General features: G+C 33.7%; 1 protein-coding gene across 17 annotated transcripts in view; it reads left to right on the plus strand.

The window, feature by feature from the left end:
- Pcm1 (pericentriolar material 1) overlaps positions 1 to 17,035 on the plus strand; it is an 86,819-nt gene that overhangs the window by 16,594 nt on the left and 53,190 nt on the right. For 9 of the 17 annotated variants that reach the window (XM_074054766.1, XM_074054765.1, XM_074054771.1 and 6 more), the window contains 9 exons: positions 383 to 571; positions 4,433 to 4,610; positions 4,769 to 4,858; positions 7,616 to 7,725; positions 10,004 to 10,220; positions 12,355 to 12,556; positions 13,585 to 13,758; positions 14,244 to 14,401; positions 14,516 to 14,751. In XM_074054766.1, the coding sequence (XP_073910867.1) occupies positions 383 to 571; positions 4,433 to 4,610; positions 4,769 to 4,858; positions 7,616 to 7,725; positions 10,004 to 10,220; positions 12,355 to 12,556; positions 13,585 to 13,758; positions 14,244 to 14,401; positions 14,516 to 14,751 (1,554 nt within the window). The remainder of the gene's footprint in view (positions 1 to 382; positions 572 to 4,432; positions 4,611 to 4,768; positions 4,859 to 7,615; positions 7,726 to 10,003; positions 10,221 to 12,354; positions 12,557 to 13,584; positions 13,759 to 14,243; positions 14,402 to 14,515; positions 14,752 to 17,035) is intronic. The other 8 variants (XM_020172507.2, XM_020172510.2, XM_020172511.2 and 5 more) reach the window with 3 other exon arrangements.

Raw genomic sequence — 17,035 nt, forward strand, 5'->3', positions numbered from 1 at the left:
GTGAGGAATCGAAAATGATGTAGTTGATTGTTACGATTTTGTACTGGAACCTAAAGTGTACATGATGATGAGAATTTCTTTTATAATAACAAAGTACTGACGGGGAGGTTCATTAATACGTAGCAGAATAAATGTTAAAATGTTTTAGCAGGGTTGTTTTATAGCATGGAAATTGTCATGGGTTTGATAATTGCTTAATTATAATAAGCAAAAGTTAGTCTCTAGAAACTTAAATGTTTGATTAAATTTATTGCCACTTGGGGGTGGATTAATTTTTTTAAAAAGATGGACTGAGAAAATTTTGTACTTATTTACAAGGCTGGCTTATATGTTAAACAGGAATTTGTGTTAAGAAATTAATATGCTACACTATTTAATAAAGGAAGCATCTTTTAGTCTGAGAATTCGGCCCTGCATTGAGGACAAACTAGGGAATTCAGCTTCACAAGAACAGGTTTCAGACATTGACGTTACAACAAGTCCAAAAGGGAAAGGTGACAGACCTCCTCAGAATGACAGGGAACTGACACCTAATAGGAAATATAGCCGAGAACATGGAATTCCCTCAAAGGTATACTTCACAATATTAACTTGGGAAGTCTTTAAACGAGTACCTCTTTTTTCATATTTATCTTCCTTGTTTCTTTTCTGTTACTATTACTCTTTAAAACTATGAACATGGTTAGTTATACTATAATTTGCTTTAGTAAAATGCCGTCCCTTAGTGTTTTTATTTTTTTCTACTTTTATGTATACCTCTCTATGGATTATATGTGGCATCTGATTTTAATTTACATTAGTAAAGAAATTGAAACATAATTTGGTTTCATTTTTACTGTTGAAGGCTCTATTAAACTTAGGCCATCAGTCAGTTGCCTTTTGTATCTGATACTAGCATTCCATACATTAAGATGATACTTTTAATTGTCTTATTTCCTGTGGTCATTTATTTAAGAAAAAGAAAATAGAGCATTTGTTAACTGTTCCTAAATTTGTAAGAAAAAATACTTGTATATTGTTTTTGTTTTATATTTATGTTGCTGCTGGAAATCCTTCCCATTGTTTTTTAGAATAACATTCAATTATCCAGTTGACTTGTTGGTTAATATTTTTGCTGAGTTGAGTGTTCTTCTAAGTTTCCATGATTTGCCTAAAGGCATTTGAGTATAAGTTTAAGGAACACTGTTTATGTACTTCCACTTAAAACAATTTGGACTAAAATAGCCTTTGTTAAAAATGTTATGTTCTTTTAACAAGTGGTAAAGTACTGTTTTAATAATTGAGGGTAGATAAGAGTAACATCATAAGTTGCATTACTAGTTTATTACCAAGGAACGTTCTTTCTTTTTTATTTTGTATATAGTCTATATTTTGTTTTTATCACTGTTTTAAAATGACAAAACTTAACCTTTAGCTATTTTGGCAGTTTGTGGGGTTTTTTATTGTTGGTGTTTTTGTTTGTTTTTTCTGGCTTCCACAAGAGTTTGAAGACACAGTTTAAAATCAGTTCTGAGAATTTTAATGATGTAAAGGGCTCAACAAATATACCCCACTTCACCAGAAAAATAGTTGATTATTTTTTAAAGTTAGTTATGTGAGCTACTATAGGTATCCCTTGGTCCTCTTTTAAGCCTTTTTTTTTTCAGTACAGGGGGTTGAGCTCAGTGCTTGCTAGGCAGCTCTACCACTTGAGCCACTCTGCCAGCCCTCTAAAAGGCTTCGTTTTAGTTGCTGCCACATTTTTTCCCTAATGTGTTACATTAGCTTTATTTAAAAAACCCTGTTTTTAAGTTTCTTTGAAAAATACTCTTCCAAATGAGTATTATTCTTTCTTGAACGTGATTGGAGTTTATTACAGTTTGACTTTCTTTAGTCTTGATTATTTAGGTCATCCTTTTTTAGGACTCAATTCAAAAAACAATTTTAAATTTTTTAGGAAAAAAATTATAATTCCCACCACTTGACTTTTTTCTCTGCTATGTGAAATCTGTCATCCTCACTACTCCTTCCCCAATCTCTCCTTAGAATCCTTTCAAAATGTCTTTCTGTTTGAAGAACAGGAAGACAAACAAACAAACAAAAGGCTAAGGGCTTTCCTGAGATTCAGAGCAAAAACATCCTGCTGAGTTGTAGCTCCATATGCAGTGATTAGTATTCTAGTGATACCTGCAAAGGCAGATTCCATTCTATGGAGTATTTTATAGACATAATGACGTTCTGTGTCATTTTACAAAAGAAGCCTTGTGGAGAAATTCCCAGGCCCTCATGGTTATTTTGCTATTTTCATTATTTCTAATTATTTCATGTGAGCTAGCTTAGTCTCTTAAACCAGCTATCCCTCTTTAGAGATAGTATCCAAGCACATATTGTAGGGGCAGATAGTATAATGTAAAAAACACTGAACAAGAGACTAGGAATATGGCTTGCCTGATTTTGACACTGGATAAATTTCAGCTTTATTTTTTGGGTGTCTGAGTAATTAGATGAACCCCAGTTGAGTGGAGGAAAACAAGACTTAGGGTTGTCTGAAGCTTCACTGTAAATGTGCAGCTTAAGATATGCTTGCGGGTTGTTTTTTTTTTTTAAATATGTAAACTAAAAATGTACTTGATGGAAGATGACTCAGAAAACTTTGTGTTTGAAGAATGAGTGTAATCCTGGTTTCCTTTTGGGATTTGTATTCCAAGAAACATCTTCTGGGCATGTTCTTTTTCCTAGATATTCTGATTTCCATTTTCTCATCTTCCATTTATACTTGATCACAGCCTCTACCCCCTTCCTTGGCTCAACATTTCTAATGTAAAACCGAAATATCATTTATAAGGATGCAAAAGTTATTAAGCAGTAATAAACCTCCACTACACTTATTTCATCTTAACTTTGAGTAGTGCTTCACTCTGTGTCATGTGCTTTTTTGTTCACTTACTAATTTTTTTAATTTCCAAGTCACAATGTAAAATGTTGTCATGGTTACATTCACAATGCTGATGAGTTCTTGGGGAACTTGCAAAGCGAAGAGGCTTTACGAAGTACTGGTGAGGGATGTCACCCAGAGGGAAGCTTCTCTTGAGCCATCTGCTTTCTCCATAATTTCTCCAGAAATCAAATGTGCATAGGGAAAGTAGATCAGTGCATTTTTACTTTCAGAAGAAGTCATTGAACTTCTTTATTCATGTTGGTAATATTAGGGGGGGACATCACTCATTTAAAATTTTATAATCCAAATAGAAATTTATTAACAGTGCATATTTTAAATTGGTTATGTACAACAAAGAGAAAAATTTATGTAGATGGATAAAATCATAGAACGTTTAAATTTGAAAATTTTTCATAGTAAAACAGTGATGAGAGATACCATTGTGGCTTATATTTCATGCATAACTTGGCTTATAATTTATTGTATTCGGGTTGTATTTATATTTTTGCTTGGCTTGTCAAGCCACTTTGTGTGTGTGTGTGCCACTGGAGTTTGAACTTAGCCTTATGCTTGCTAGGCAAGTGCTCTTACTGCTTGAGCCACTCTGCCAGTCTCAGGTCACCTTTTTTTTTTTTTTTTTTTCCCAGTACTGGGGCTTGAGCTCAGAGACTACACCTTGAGCCACTCCACCAGCCTGTTTTTGTGAAGGGTATTTTCGAGATAGGGTCTCAAGAACTATTTGCCCTGGGCTGACTTCGAACCATGATTCTCCTGATCTCTGCCTCCTGAGTAGCTAGGATTACAGGTGTGAGCCACTGGCATCCAGCCACATTTTGAATAGTTTTAAGATTTAACATTTAATATTTGGTCTTGACTTTTAGGCAGGGTGATAAGTTCTTAGCTTTTTTGGAAATTTTTGAGTACTTCTGTGTCCTCAGACAGCTGAATGGGTATAATTTAGGAATAAAAAAATAGTAGTGACATTTGTGATACAAAGCGTGAAATTTTCTGTTCTGTGCTTAATAATGTGATGCAATTAAACTGAAACCTCTTTGTTTAAGATTGTCAAACAACAAATGATTTTTAAAATTTCTGTCCTTGATTAGATGTTAGGGAGTTTATATTCTGGTATTTCTTTTGTTGGTTTTTCTTGTTTTGAGTTTTTAACATCACTTCTGCCTGGTCTTTTTTAAGAGCAACTTTGAGAGCATTAACACAGTGTAATCTTCTACCTCTCTGTAAGGCATGGCTCCTCCATTCTTTTGTATGTAATGTGTGGCTCCTTTTGCCCTCTTAGACTTTGTGTCTTCTGATTTGTATGTCTTTTTCCTTCCTCTTCATTATAAGCCATTGCTTATTGTCTTTGACTATAAAATTACCTAACTTTTAACTATATCTAGGGTTGTGTATATTTAATGCAAACATTATGTATGTATGTATGTATGTGTGGCAGTTGAAATGGGAACATGGATTTTAACAGTAAGATATCTAAGTATTGTTGGTCTTATTTTCCAGGCCAGAGATCCTCAACAGGAGCCTATGGAAGAGATAGAAAATTTGAAGAAACAACATGATTTATTAAAAAGAATGTTACAACAGCAGGAGCAACTTCGAGCTCTACAGGGTCGACAGGCTGCTCTTCTGGCTTTGCAACATAAAGCAGAGCAAGCTATAGCTGTGATGGATGATTCTGGTATGCCACAGTCTTAGAATTTTTTTTTTATAAGCAAGGCTCAATGAATAACTATATTGCAAATTGGATGCTGTTATATAATCAGATTGTGATTGTTCACTACTTTAGACACCTGCATATGAGGCTTACTCTGTCCTTGCTTTTCTCTGGTTATGCAGAAAAGGTTGCAGGGACAAGTCCTGGCGATCATACTGTACCGTGCAGACAGACAGCTCGCTCTCCTTTTCATCAGAGAGTACCCTTAAGAGGTAAAAAGGACAGGTCATAGTTCTGTTTGTGTATCTCAGAGTGATAGGGCTCTTGATACTTTTTTTCTAAATTCAGCTAGAATTATCACTCTTTGCTTCCTGCTAAGAATGGTTAAAAACCTTAAGTGGGCTGGGTGTGGTGATACACACTAGGAATCCCAGCACTCAAGAGGCTAAAGTAGGAAGATTTGAGAATTCGAGGCAGCTTAGGCTACATGATGGGACCCTGTCTCAAAAAAAGCAGGAGTGGGAGAGAGGCTGGTAATTTAACTGAGTGGTAGAGTGCTTGCTTACATGAGGGTCTGGGTTCAGTCCCCAGCACCAGGGGATGGGGGGACCTTAAGTGAGGTAGTGAATAAATATATAGAACATCATTAGCATTCAATATTAGTAGTTCTGTATGTCCTTTGTGTATTAAGTTTTATATACTAGCTCTTTTGATCTGAGTCATATTTTGTTTTTTCTAGGGCTAGAAATGTTCATTTCTTCTTCCTTCATACCCATGTAACATTTAGATGAAAATTATATTGAATTGTTTAGTATTGGAGTCTAATTTTATAGTTTGTCTTACTACTTTCAAACCTTTTTAATTTTTAATAAGTTAAAAAGTAACATCGTTACTTACTAAAACTCAATAAGGGTTAAGGATTCGTTTTATTTTTAGTTGACAAAATAAGAATTGTGTGTAGTTATGAGGTACAAAGTGATAGGAATTTATGGCCTGCTCTTCAGGGGCCAATTTATATTTTCTCATAGTCTATCCCTGTCTTTACATTCTAATAGTAATTTGTCTTGTTTGAGCACCCAGTTTTTGCCACTGAGTCCATTTGTTACTTAACTTACCCTGCTGTCCAAACCTAGCCTACTTTTAGCACTATAATATCTTTTTTAATTTTATGTTTTCGTAAGAAACCTTACGACTTTCACCTAACTTTCTCTTAAGTGGGTTGTGGTGGTGCAGGCTTGTAAATTCCAGCACTCAAGAGGCTGAGGCAAGAGAATCACCAGTTCAAGGCCAGCCTGAGTTACATAGTGAGTTCCAGGCTGTCCTGGGCTGTATATTGAGACACTACCAAAAAAAAACCAGCACTTACTATTTTGTAACAGTTATGTAGTTATGTATAGTAGTATTTACGCAGCTTATTATCCCCATTTTCTCTTACAAAGTCCAAAGTATCGTTAGCTTTTATATTCATACTTAGGAAATAGATAATTTAGGATAAATAAGTGTTTTAACACTAGTTTGGTTAAGGACCAATCTTTTTAATATTCTTCAGAGTTGGAGTATCATATCTAAAAGACTCTAATAGTTTCCTAATCTCAAATGTTTATATTTACATCATCTCATTTGATCATCATACAATTATAGGTTAATACCCAAAGTTTTTATTCTTAATCCAGTTTTATAGAGAAGGAACTCAAAGCACAGAATTTCTGACTTGCTTAGGCTAATACAGAATTTTCATAGAATCAAATCCCTCCGAATTTTAGATCAGGGATCTTTGTATTTCTAAATGTGAACTTTTATTTCTTTTAATACACACATATATATACGTAAATATATAGAATCATGAGTCAGGGAATAAGAGTAGAATGAACAGGAGTTTGAATTTGGATTTATTTTGCATACTACTTCAAAAAGGATTGTGTCTTAGTGTTAAAACATTTGCTCCTGTGTTTATGAAGTTTTTCAAGGGAATACTGATGAAAAGCCAGGATTATAGTCTTTAATGTTTTGGTGAGAGATGGTGTAACTATTACAGGAAAGCATGCTCCTTTCACTATTTAGCAAGTTGTGTATAACTTACCTGAACTGTAATTTCTGTCTTATCCACAAAATGTTTGGACTAGATATGTGGAATCCTGTCAGCCCTGAAATTCTAATTTTTCAGCAGGAAACGATGATATTTTCCTTTAAAACAGAAGCAGTTTAGAGCCAGTGTCTCTTTTAAAGCTGGAAAGTTAAGAGTGAGGATAAAGATGAGGTGTCTGGGTAGTAAAGTAGTAACTGTTATCAAAATTTTCATCAAAAAACTGCTTTAGGAACATGAGGACTTTTCTTTTTTTAATGAAGAAGATAAAATCCATGGTCTTTAAGTAGGATTTGTGTCACAAGAAACCACTTCAATAAAATTATCTGTTCTACTTCAGGGATAGCAAGCTATGGCTAGCTGGATTTGGCTTCCTTCCTGAAACAAAAGTTTGATGGAATGTAGCCATTCACATTTGTTTATATGCTGTTAATGGTGGTTTTTGCCCTAGAACAGCAGAGTTGGGCAGTCAAGACAAAAACTGTATTTCATAGAAAGTCTAATTAATTTGCTTATCTGTACCTTTAAGATTAAAGTTTGCCATCCTCTATAATACAACATTGATTTTGTTCAAGAAGGTAGAGATTGAGACATGTCAGAATCAGGTATTCCTTTTTAGGCTACCACTTTACCCGCCATACCCTCAACCTAAACAAACTGATAGACCTGCTCCTTTCCTAATCCACTGAGTCAAGTTTATTAATTGGATGTAATACTTTTCCACCTTATGTTGAGATAGAAAAAAATGAGACACAATTCCAGAGTTTTGCAGTTGTCTGTTTTTAGAGTAGATGAAAACATCTAATAAAATGATTTGCTGACAGAGGCATAAGAGGGTTTAACTAGTTTCAGATTGTTAGGTCGAGCTTTTTTGGTCTTCAGAATTTATGGTTAGCTTCTCAGAAGCTTATTTATGTTAATGAATAGTTGTTAATTTTCTTCCCAGTTGTTGCAGAAACTACAGGTAGCTTATCTGGAGTCAGTATCACCTCTGAACTAAATGAAGAATTAAATGATTTAATTCAACGGTTTCATAATCAACTTCGTGATTCTCAGGTAACTTAATGTTTTTGGTATGGTAGAGTTTAAAATCACATTAATTTAGAACAGTAGTTCTCAAACTTTAGTAAGCATAAATATTAGCAGACATGATTGTTAAAAAATTGATCCATGTAGTCCCTCTACCTCCAGAATTGATGTGGGTGGACTTCTCCCCATATGATTCCACTGCTGATGTTCTGGGGACTATACTTGAGAAACACTAAATTAGAGGAATATCTACTTAGAATGCAATGATTACTGAAATTTCTTTTTATGTGCTATTAGATAATACGTTCTTTTTTTCCTCTAGAAGACAAGATAGTCACATCACTTAAGACTTAAGTTTAAGTCTGTGCTCATGTAATATTTTATTTTATTAACAGTTTTGAAATGTCCAGGCAGGCCTCAAACTCTTGATTCTCCTGCCTCAGCCTTCTAAGTTCTGGGATTACAGGGGTGCACAAGCATAGTTCTTAAGTTTAATTTGAGAGTTAATAAGTGTTACTATTTGATGAACTTTGTAAATATTTATATAGATGCAAGTCTTACATATGGTAAGAAAAGGTAAATAAATACCACTTCATTACAAATTGAGTATGATTGAAGATGTAGTATCTCTTGTCTTGTTGCTGAACAAGTGAAAATAAAAGAATATGACCTAATCACCTTGGAGAGTTACTTAGCAATATTTAAAAAATTTTTTTTCTAGGGACCCCTATCACAGTTTATGCTAAAGAAACTTAGATGTTTAAAAGGAGATAGGTATAAGAATGTTCACAGCAACATTGTGTTAGTAGTAAAACACCTGAAACAAATGTCCATGAATTAATAAATTACAACACGGAGTGCAGCTTTACATTACAGTTACAGTAATGAGCCAGTGAATGAAAACTAAGTAGGGTATTGCTTACTTTATGTTTAAAAGGATAGTTTGTTTGTTTGTTTTTTTATTGATACATACACAGATGTCACAAAATAAAAATATGTTTCAGAATAATAGCTAACCTAATGCCAAATTGTGTTTACATCTATAAAAAGTAATGGGATTGGGTACAGAGCTTTGCTCTATCTTTATATCTCATATTTTTCTTTAAAACAATAAAAAGAATGGATACTAATGTGGGAAAATGTTAAAATTTGACAAAGCTCCGTGGTAATTGTGATTCCCTAAGCCTTAGTGCATTCTTGAAATGCTTCATAATATACACACACATATAAATTTTTTTGGTGGTCCTAGGAGTTCAACTTAGAGAGAAACTGCTCTACCACTTGAGCTACATCCTTAGTCCTTTTCCTTTTCCTGTTTATTTTTCATATAGGATCTCTCTTTTTTTTTTTTTTTTTGGCCTGGCTTGGATTCAGCTGCAACCCTCCTATCTGTCTCCTGAGTGAATGGGATTGCATGCATCACCACTCCTTACTTGTTTTTTTGAGATAGGGTGTTGCTAATGTTTGCTCAGGCTGGCCTTGAACCATGATTCTCCTGTCTCCACCTCCCAAGTAGCAGGGATTACAGACGTGTGCCATCATGCCCAGCAGTTATTTCCTGCAACAGTTTTTTTTTGGGGGAGGAGGTTGGGACCTGGGAATGAAGTGTTCTACCACTTGAGTCACGGTCTCCCCTACCTCCATCCTTTATATATATATTTTAAAGTAGAGAAACATAGGACAGAAGTAGTACGAAGGATAGGTGCTGGTATCTCATTCCTATAATCACTACTACTCAGGAGGCAGAGGTCAGGAGGATCGTGGTTCAAAGCCAGTCCACATAAATAGTTAGGGAGACTCTTATCTTGAAAATACTCAACGCAAAAAAGGGCTGGTAGAGTACCCCCTGCCCAAAAAGAAGTGGTATGAAAATTTGATGTGAAGAGGTTAAAACTTATAATAGTTCTAAAAGGATAACAAGACAGAGTGAAGTTTTTATTTATTTATTTTTAATTTTTTTATTCATATGTGCATACAATGCTTGGGTCATTTCTCAGAGTGGAGTTTTTGATGGTTTATTTTATAAAACGTGGCATTGTTAGCACTTAATTTAGTTCAAGACAATAACAACATCCAGTGAATCCACACTCAGTGTATATTTACACGTGAATATAAAACCATATATGTCGTAGTGACTCAGCAGGAATAGTGTTTAATTTGGGAATAGAAATGGCATTTGCTTACTCACCAGTGCAATATAGGTAAATATATCTCTCTTAAAAGAAAGTGTAATTTTCACATTTTAAAAATGAAAGTGTAATTTTAATTGTCTTTGTCTTAATATTTCTGTTTTTCATAAAATAAGCCTCCAGCTGTTCCAGACAATAGAAGACAAGCAGAAAGTCTTTCATTAACTAGGGAGGTTTCCCAGAGCAGAAATCCCTCAGTATCAGAACATCTACCTGATGAGAAAGTCCAACTTTTTAGCAAAATGAGAGTACTACAGGAAAAGAAACAAAAAATGGACAGATTGCTTGGAGAACTTCATACTCTTCGAGATCAGCATCTGAACAATTCATCATGTATGTAAATCTAGTTCCACAGTTTTTATGTATTTATATAAAGCATATATAAATATACATGCTGGCAAGCACATAGTAGTTGTATAGTTAAAGCATTGGATGAACGAATAGTTTCTCCAGAAATTTATAATTTTTGTGGAGAAAGAAAACTTAAATGTAAAAGTTTTTAAGTAATAAGCTAATATGCAATAAAAGTCAAATAGATGGTAAGTCTATTCAGAAAAGAGAAAAAATTGAGAAATTGGTAGGATTTTAATAAGAAGAAGGTAGAAGAGAAGGTAACTATTTGGTACTCAGACACAGTACTGTGTTTTTAAAATATAGTCAGGTTTTTCCCTGAGGAAAAACTAATCAATTTGTACCTTGGTTTCAGAACCCTGAAACTCTGGGTGGGGGTTAGGGAGAGGTAGTGCAGTGGTAGGGTGCTTGCCTAGCATTGAAAGGCAGGGTTTAAAAAATGAAAATAAAGATGTTAAAAATCCTGAAACCATGAAACATATTATGTAGACAAAAGTGAAACATGAAACGTTCATATATTTCATATCGCTTCATGCAGAAAGTCTGCAATTTAGAGCCACTAGGCTTACATTCATGCTTTAAAAATAGTCAATTCAGCAGACTATAGCTATAGAACTATAGGAGCTTTTTTTTTTTTTGGTGCTGGAAATTTAACCCAGGACCTTGCATATGCTAACACTGAGGTATACTCCCATGCCTATCTGTCTAATTCAGACCTAGCCACTGGTCTTCAATAGATGTCCTAATACCTTCTCAAGCTTAGTTTCTGCTGCTTATAAAAACATTAGCAATGCAGGCTCAAGTGTTGGAAATTGAAGTCAGTAGACACAGCCCCGAATTTAAAAGAAAAAATAAGGGATGGAACACAGCATCTTTGGAATCACTGTTCTTTTTGGTTTGTTTTTTTTGTTTGTTTGTTTGTTTCAAACAAGTTCTTGCTGTGTAACCAAGGCTGGCCTTGAACTTGCAGTCCTCCTGTCTAAACTTTCCTAGTATGGGATTACAAACATGTACCACCATGACTAGCTTGAAGTCCCTCATTTTTATTCTCCACACATCTCATATTTCTCTGCCACCTCCAAAAGTATACCTTACTATTTTTGTCCTGAAACATAGTCCTTTTCCTTCCTAATCTCTGCTAACTTCCTCTTCTTCCAGATAATAATCCAGTGACTATTCTTTACAAACAGGGGAAGACAACTAAGAAAAACTTAAAATTTTAAAAGTATGCTTGTGGCTGGTGGGCAGTTTTATAAAGAAAGGTCATCTTTTTTTTTCCTACTAGGAAAACAGAACAGCAGCTAAAGATAGAATGGTCAAGGACTAGAGTTAAGAAACAACTGGAAACCAGTTACAGGAATTGTAGTACTAAAGTGAAAAGCAAACAATGATGGTCCCTTTGACTAAAAAAAAAAGAGAGTAGTTTTGAAGTTGGTAGGAGGTAAAAAAGTACAGATTCTTAAATTGTCAATTGCCCTTAAAAAAGTATAAGAAGTCTTTAATGTATGTGGACAGAAAGGTTATTAAGATGTAGTTGAAGGATTATAGAGGATCAGCTATTATCTAATTAGGAAATTGTGTTCTGCACAGTATTTCATGGTATGGATGGATTTATGACAGGTTGGACATTTGCTTTGTCTCTTGGAACAAAAAAAGTCCCATCTTGACAGCCAGTGTAATTCTTACAGGCTGTAGATTTGAAAACAAAGACCTAATCAACTAGAACTGTCCTGCAAAGATTTGCATTTTGTGTATTGCACATCATACATAGTCACCATGTTTAGCTTGACCTAGAACTTAAGTTTATCCTACTGCTCTTCTAATAGTTTTTCTAATGTACAATATCATAATTCTTGTCAATTTCTATATTTGTCCCCGCCTCAGTGACAATACATCTTGAGATGAAATAAGTAACAATGTGTTTTCATGTGTTCAGTTGTGGAGTATATTAAAAAGTACCATGAGAGTGTCTTTAATTGTAAAAATTCAAATTTGTAGAATCGAAGACGTTTAATGATTTGTACTTTTTATCTGTCTACATTTAAGCAAACTGTGAATAAGTGTTGCTTCATGCCTTGCTTACCTGTGTTTCTTGCTAATTTTTTCTCTTTTGTAGTTGTGCCTTCTTCAGCCTCTCCACAAAGGACTGGGGATCAAAGAAGTACAACTTCAGCCCCCTCTGCTCCTGCAGGCCTGACACCAGTTGTCAATGGAGAGTCAAACAGCCTTACATCATCCGTTCCTTATCCTGCCACTTCTCTAGTTTCTCAGAATGAGAGTGAAAATGAAGGCCATCTAAATCCAACTGAAAAACTCCAGTAAGACATTTTTTTATAATCATTGTTGATACAAATTAGAATTAAATAATAGGAATAAATTTAGTAATTTTTTATGTTGAAAATTTGGGAGAAACAGGCTAATAAGATAAATTCTCTTCAGTGATCTGGTAGAAAACGTATATGTGTATGTTAAATGGGCATTTTATACGTTGTCAGAGAGAAATACGTCATTATAACACAGGTAGTTTATGTGACCTGTTAATTGCTTGTTTTTCAGATAAAGGATCAGAAATAGCTAGAACTATAGGTAAAATATTTTGATATTCAAATGATAAGTCAAGGCTCTAGAGTCATGTAGCTCTGAAATTGCATTATACCAGCTATGTCAGTGTGGACACATAACTTAATGAGCCTCTTGTCTTCTCATCTGTAAAATAGAGGTAGTGTAGTGTATCTGTTCATTAAAGTTTTTTTAATATACTTTTAATTGATACATAGTAAATGTACATAATTATGATGTGACATTTTAATTGGTACAAGTTTTTAAAGATTAAAAAACATTGGCATAATTCCTAGCACTTAGTAGAAAACAAGTTTAATTATTATTTTTGGTAAAAATATATATTTTATAGATCTCTTTACATACAGAAAAATTTGGGAACCTTCTGTTTATGCACAGTAACGTTTGTACACCTGATTTGTTCGAGAGAGATTATTTAAAGTGAATATTTGGTACTTTATGTATTTGACGCTTATGAAAAAGCCTAGAAGTATTTTTGACATTGAATATTTAGTGCCACATAATGCTGTTAACATTATTCTTGTGTAAATGAACAATTAAATTGAAATTGTTTTATTATGTTTTTGTCTCTTAACATAAGAAAATAAAGTGATGAGTAAAGTAAACTACTTGAAGCTAAAATCATTGTTTTGTGCATAGATCCCCTGAGTATTTGACTAGGACTAAGTTTTTTCTTCCTTTTTTTGTTTGGTGCTAGCTGCTATTAATGTGAAAATAATTCATGCCTTTGTTTTTTGATAAAATGGGTATTATATATTTTTATCAGGAAGCTAAATGAAGTTCGAAAGAGATTAAATGAATTAAGAGAGTTAGTTCATTATTATGAACAAACATCAGATATGATGACAGATGCTGTAAATGAAAACACAAAAGATGAAGACACTGAAGAATCAGAGTATGATTCTGAGCATGAAAATTCTGAACCCATTACTAACATTCGGTAAGGACTTTTTTTTTTCCACCATATTTGTCCAAACCTGATACTTTGTATTGTGGGGGAAAATACCTCAACAAAGTGTTCACTATTTGTTTTTTATTTAAGTTTTTCCTTTGCACACATGTGCTACTTTGGTCGGTGTAATCTTTCATGTTCTCTAAAGAAAAAATAGGGAAGTGAATATAGTAGCTTAGTAAATTTACTGTTTGTTAGATCAAATGCAAGTAAATTGTAAGAAGTATCAAACTTAGCATTTTCCTACCTGTTTGTTTTAGATGTAATTTTGATTTTCAGATTTTTTTAAAATAAATTTGCAAGTAACACATAACACAAAAGTTAATGAAAAGCAAGAGCCTATTATTCAGAATTTGAACTTAAACACAATAGCCAATGATGTTCTTAGTTTGAAACTGGTTTATTAAAGCTCTAAAGCATTCATTTTTTTTTTTTTAACCCTAAATAACTTCAGGTTGTTTTCTTTCTTATAGAAATCCGCAAGTAGCTGCCACCTGGAATGAAGTAAATAGTAATAGTAATACACAGTGTGTTTCTAATAATAGAGACGGGAGATCAGTAAATTCTAATTGTGAAATTAACAACAGGTCTGCTCCCAACATCAGGGCTCTAAACATGCCTCCTTCCTTAGGTATGATGTTCACAGATAATTTTGCCATGATATTCTTGTGAAGTGGATTTTCTTTCATTAATACCCAAGTTTATTTTAAGATCATTGATATGAATGATAACCTGTTTTTAACAGACTGTCGATACAATAGAGAAGGAGAACAGGGGATGCTTGTAGCACAAGGTGAAGATGATGAAGAGGAGGAGGAGGAAGCAGAAGAAGAGGGAGTCAGCAGAGCTTCGTTATCTAGTCATAGGACCAGTCTGGTTGATGAAGCTCCAGAAGATGCGGAATTTGAACAGAAGATCAATAGACTTATGGCTGCAAAACAGAAACTTAGACAGCTGCAAGATCTTGTTGCTATGGTGCAGGTAAATGCTATATGGCAAATTACTTGTTAAATAGTACAGTCTTACAAAGTAAAATTTGTATGTGTTTGACAAGTTAGTATAATTATACTAATAAGTATTTCTCTCTTCGTTTTTTTTCCGTAATAATGGGGGTTGTATCCAATGCTCTGCACAGGCTAAGCAAGCACTCTACCAGTGAGCTACATCTCCAATTACATGCTAGTTTTAAAGGCTAGTACTTTACATGCTGTACATTAAACATTAGAACATTTAAGAGTGAGATTAGAGCTGGGCGCTGATGGCTCGCGCCTGTAAACCTAGCAACTCGGGGCAGAGATCAGGAGGATCGCAATTAAAAGCCAGCCCAGGCAAACAGTTTACAAGACTCTTACCTCGAAAAAAACCATCACAAAAAAAGGCTGGTGGAGTGGCTTAAGGTACACCTGAGTTCAAACACCAGTACTCCAAAAAAAAAAAAGTGTGAGTAGGTTTTTTAGTCTTTAAGATGCATACAATTTCTGTCACAACTTCTTAGTGGAAAAGCAGCCATATAAACACATGAGCATAGCTATGTTCCAGTATAGTCTTCTTTACAAAACCAAGTTTTTGTTTTTGCTGATGACTCTGGCTTTATATTATGTAGGTCTCTAACAGCTCAGTGAGGCAGATGTTAAACAGATTGAAGAAGTATTAAATTAATTGCCCAAGGTTATACAAATATTAGGGCCATAATTTAAATTGCCTCATACCAGAGCCTGAGATCTTAACTCACTTGATGTAAAACAAGCAAAATCATAATGGCATTTTATTTAGTACGACCAAATAAGTAAAGTTAGAACTTTTAATCATAAATTTTAAAAAGTAGTTTATACATATGAACATGTAATTACGTAAGTATCAACACCTCTGTACTAACTAATGTGGTCCAAATACAGCTTTTTGCAGTTCACTTGAGTAAATATAATTTATCTAGAGTACCAAAAATGATTTAACTTTAAAACTTCATTATTGTCTTTTTTCATCTGTCATATTGTGTATTGCTATCCTTTTCCCAGTTATCTAATCACTATAGAAATATTCTTATGGAAACTTTTTTAAAGTATTGAAACATGTATGATTTTTGACCATAATATTTACTTATGACACCTCTATACTCAGCTAATAATCAGCAGGATTTATGCCTTTTGTAAAAGTAATGAATGATTTGTTTTCATTGTGTTTTGTTAGTACTGTTTTTTGTTTGTGTGTGATACTGGTGTTTGAACTCAAGGCCTCAGGCTTTCAAAATATGTGCTTTACCACTTTGAGGCACTCCACCAGCCCTTGAGTTTTGTTTAGTTTGTTTCAGATTGAAAATTTTGAAGTATTAAACATTCAAATTAACCAAGTCTTTAAAGGTATATGAAAATGGTTTTCATCATGAGTGAAAACCTCATGTTTTATTCACAGTTTATTTTGAAATGCTACTTATTGTTAATTACTCAAAAGTGAGTGTGCTCTCTTTGTTAAAAATGTGTATATTACTAGTAAATTCCCTCTTAGTCTCCATTCATCACTTTTTCACAGAGATTTACAAATTTTGTTTTGTTTTGTTAGCCCCTTTTCTGTATATTTACATACCTTAATATGTGCCTATTAAAAAATACATGACATTTTCTTTTGTGTTTTATATATTATATGATATGCTATTATAGCTTGCTTTTTCCCCTTACTGTGTAATGTCCTGAAGAAATTTTTGAGTCAGCATATACTGTTTTATATAACTATATAAACAATTATGAAATACAATATAATTATACAGGTAAACGATTGTAAAATATAGATAAATACTACATATATACGTGTGTGTGTGTATAGTACTTGTAACACATTTTAACTGTGCTAGTTTTCTAAAGTGTCATTGGACCTTAAATTTAGTTAATCTAACATCCTGCTTCTGTTTCCTTGTATGGATTCTAATTTTTCACTATTTAGAAATAGTATTCCAATGAACATTTTTATACAAGCGTCTTTGTGTATTGTGTTTTTCTAGATTAGATATGAAAATTTGGAATTACTGTGTTAGCGTTTATGTACATCTTAATTTTAGTAGACACTGTTTAATTGCTCTCCAGAATGACTGCTCATTAATATTCTAAGCAGTGATGTTTGAAAGTCCATTTCCCAATACCTTTGCTGACATTTTACTATACTGATTTACTACATCTCATGTGACCATTAGTAGTATTAGCTTTTTGGCTTTTCCAGATTTCCCCTATTAGAAGAGCTGTTAAGGAAAAGATTGCATAAACACATGTTAACATGT

The sequence above is a fragment of the Castor canadensis genome, chromosome 14 (genome assembly GCF_047511655.1).
Source record: "Castor canadensis chromosome 14, mCasCan1.hap1v2, whole genome shotgun sequence".
Classification (NCBI taxonomy): domain Eukaryota; kingdom Metazoa; phylum Chordata; class Mammalia; order Rodentia; family Castoridae; genus Castor; species Castor canadensis.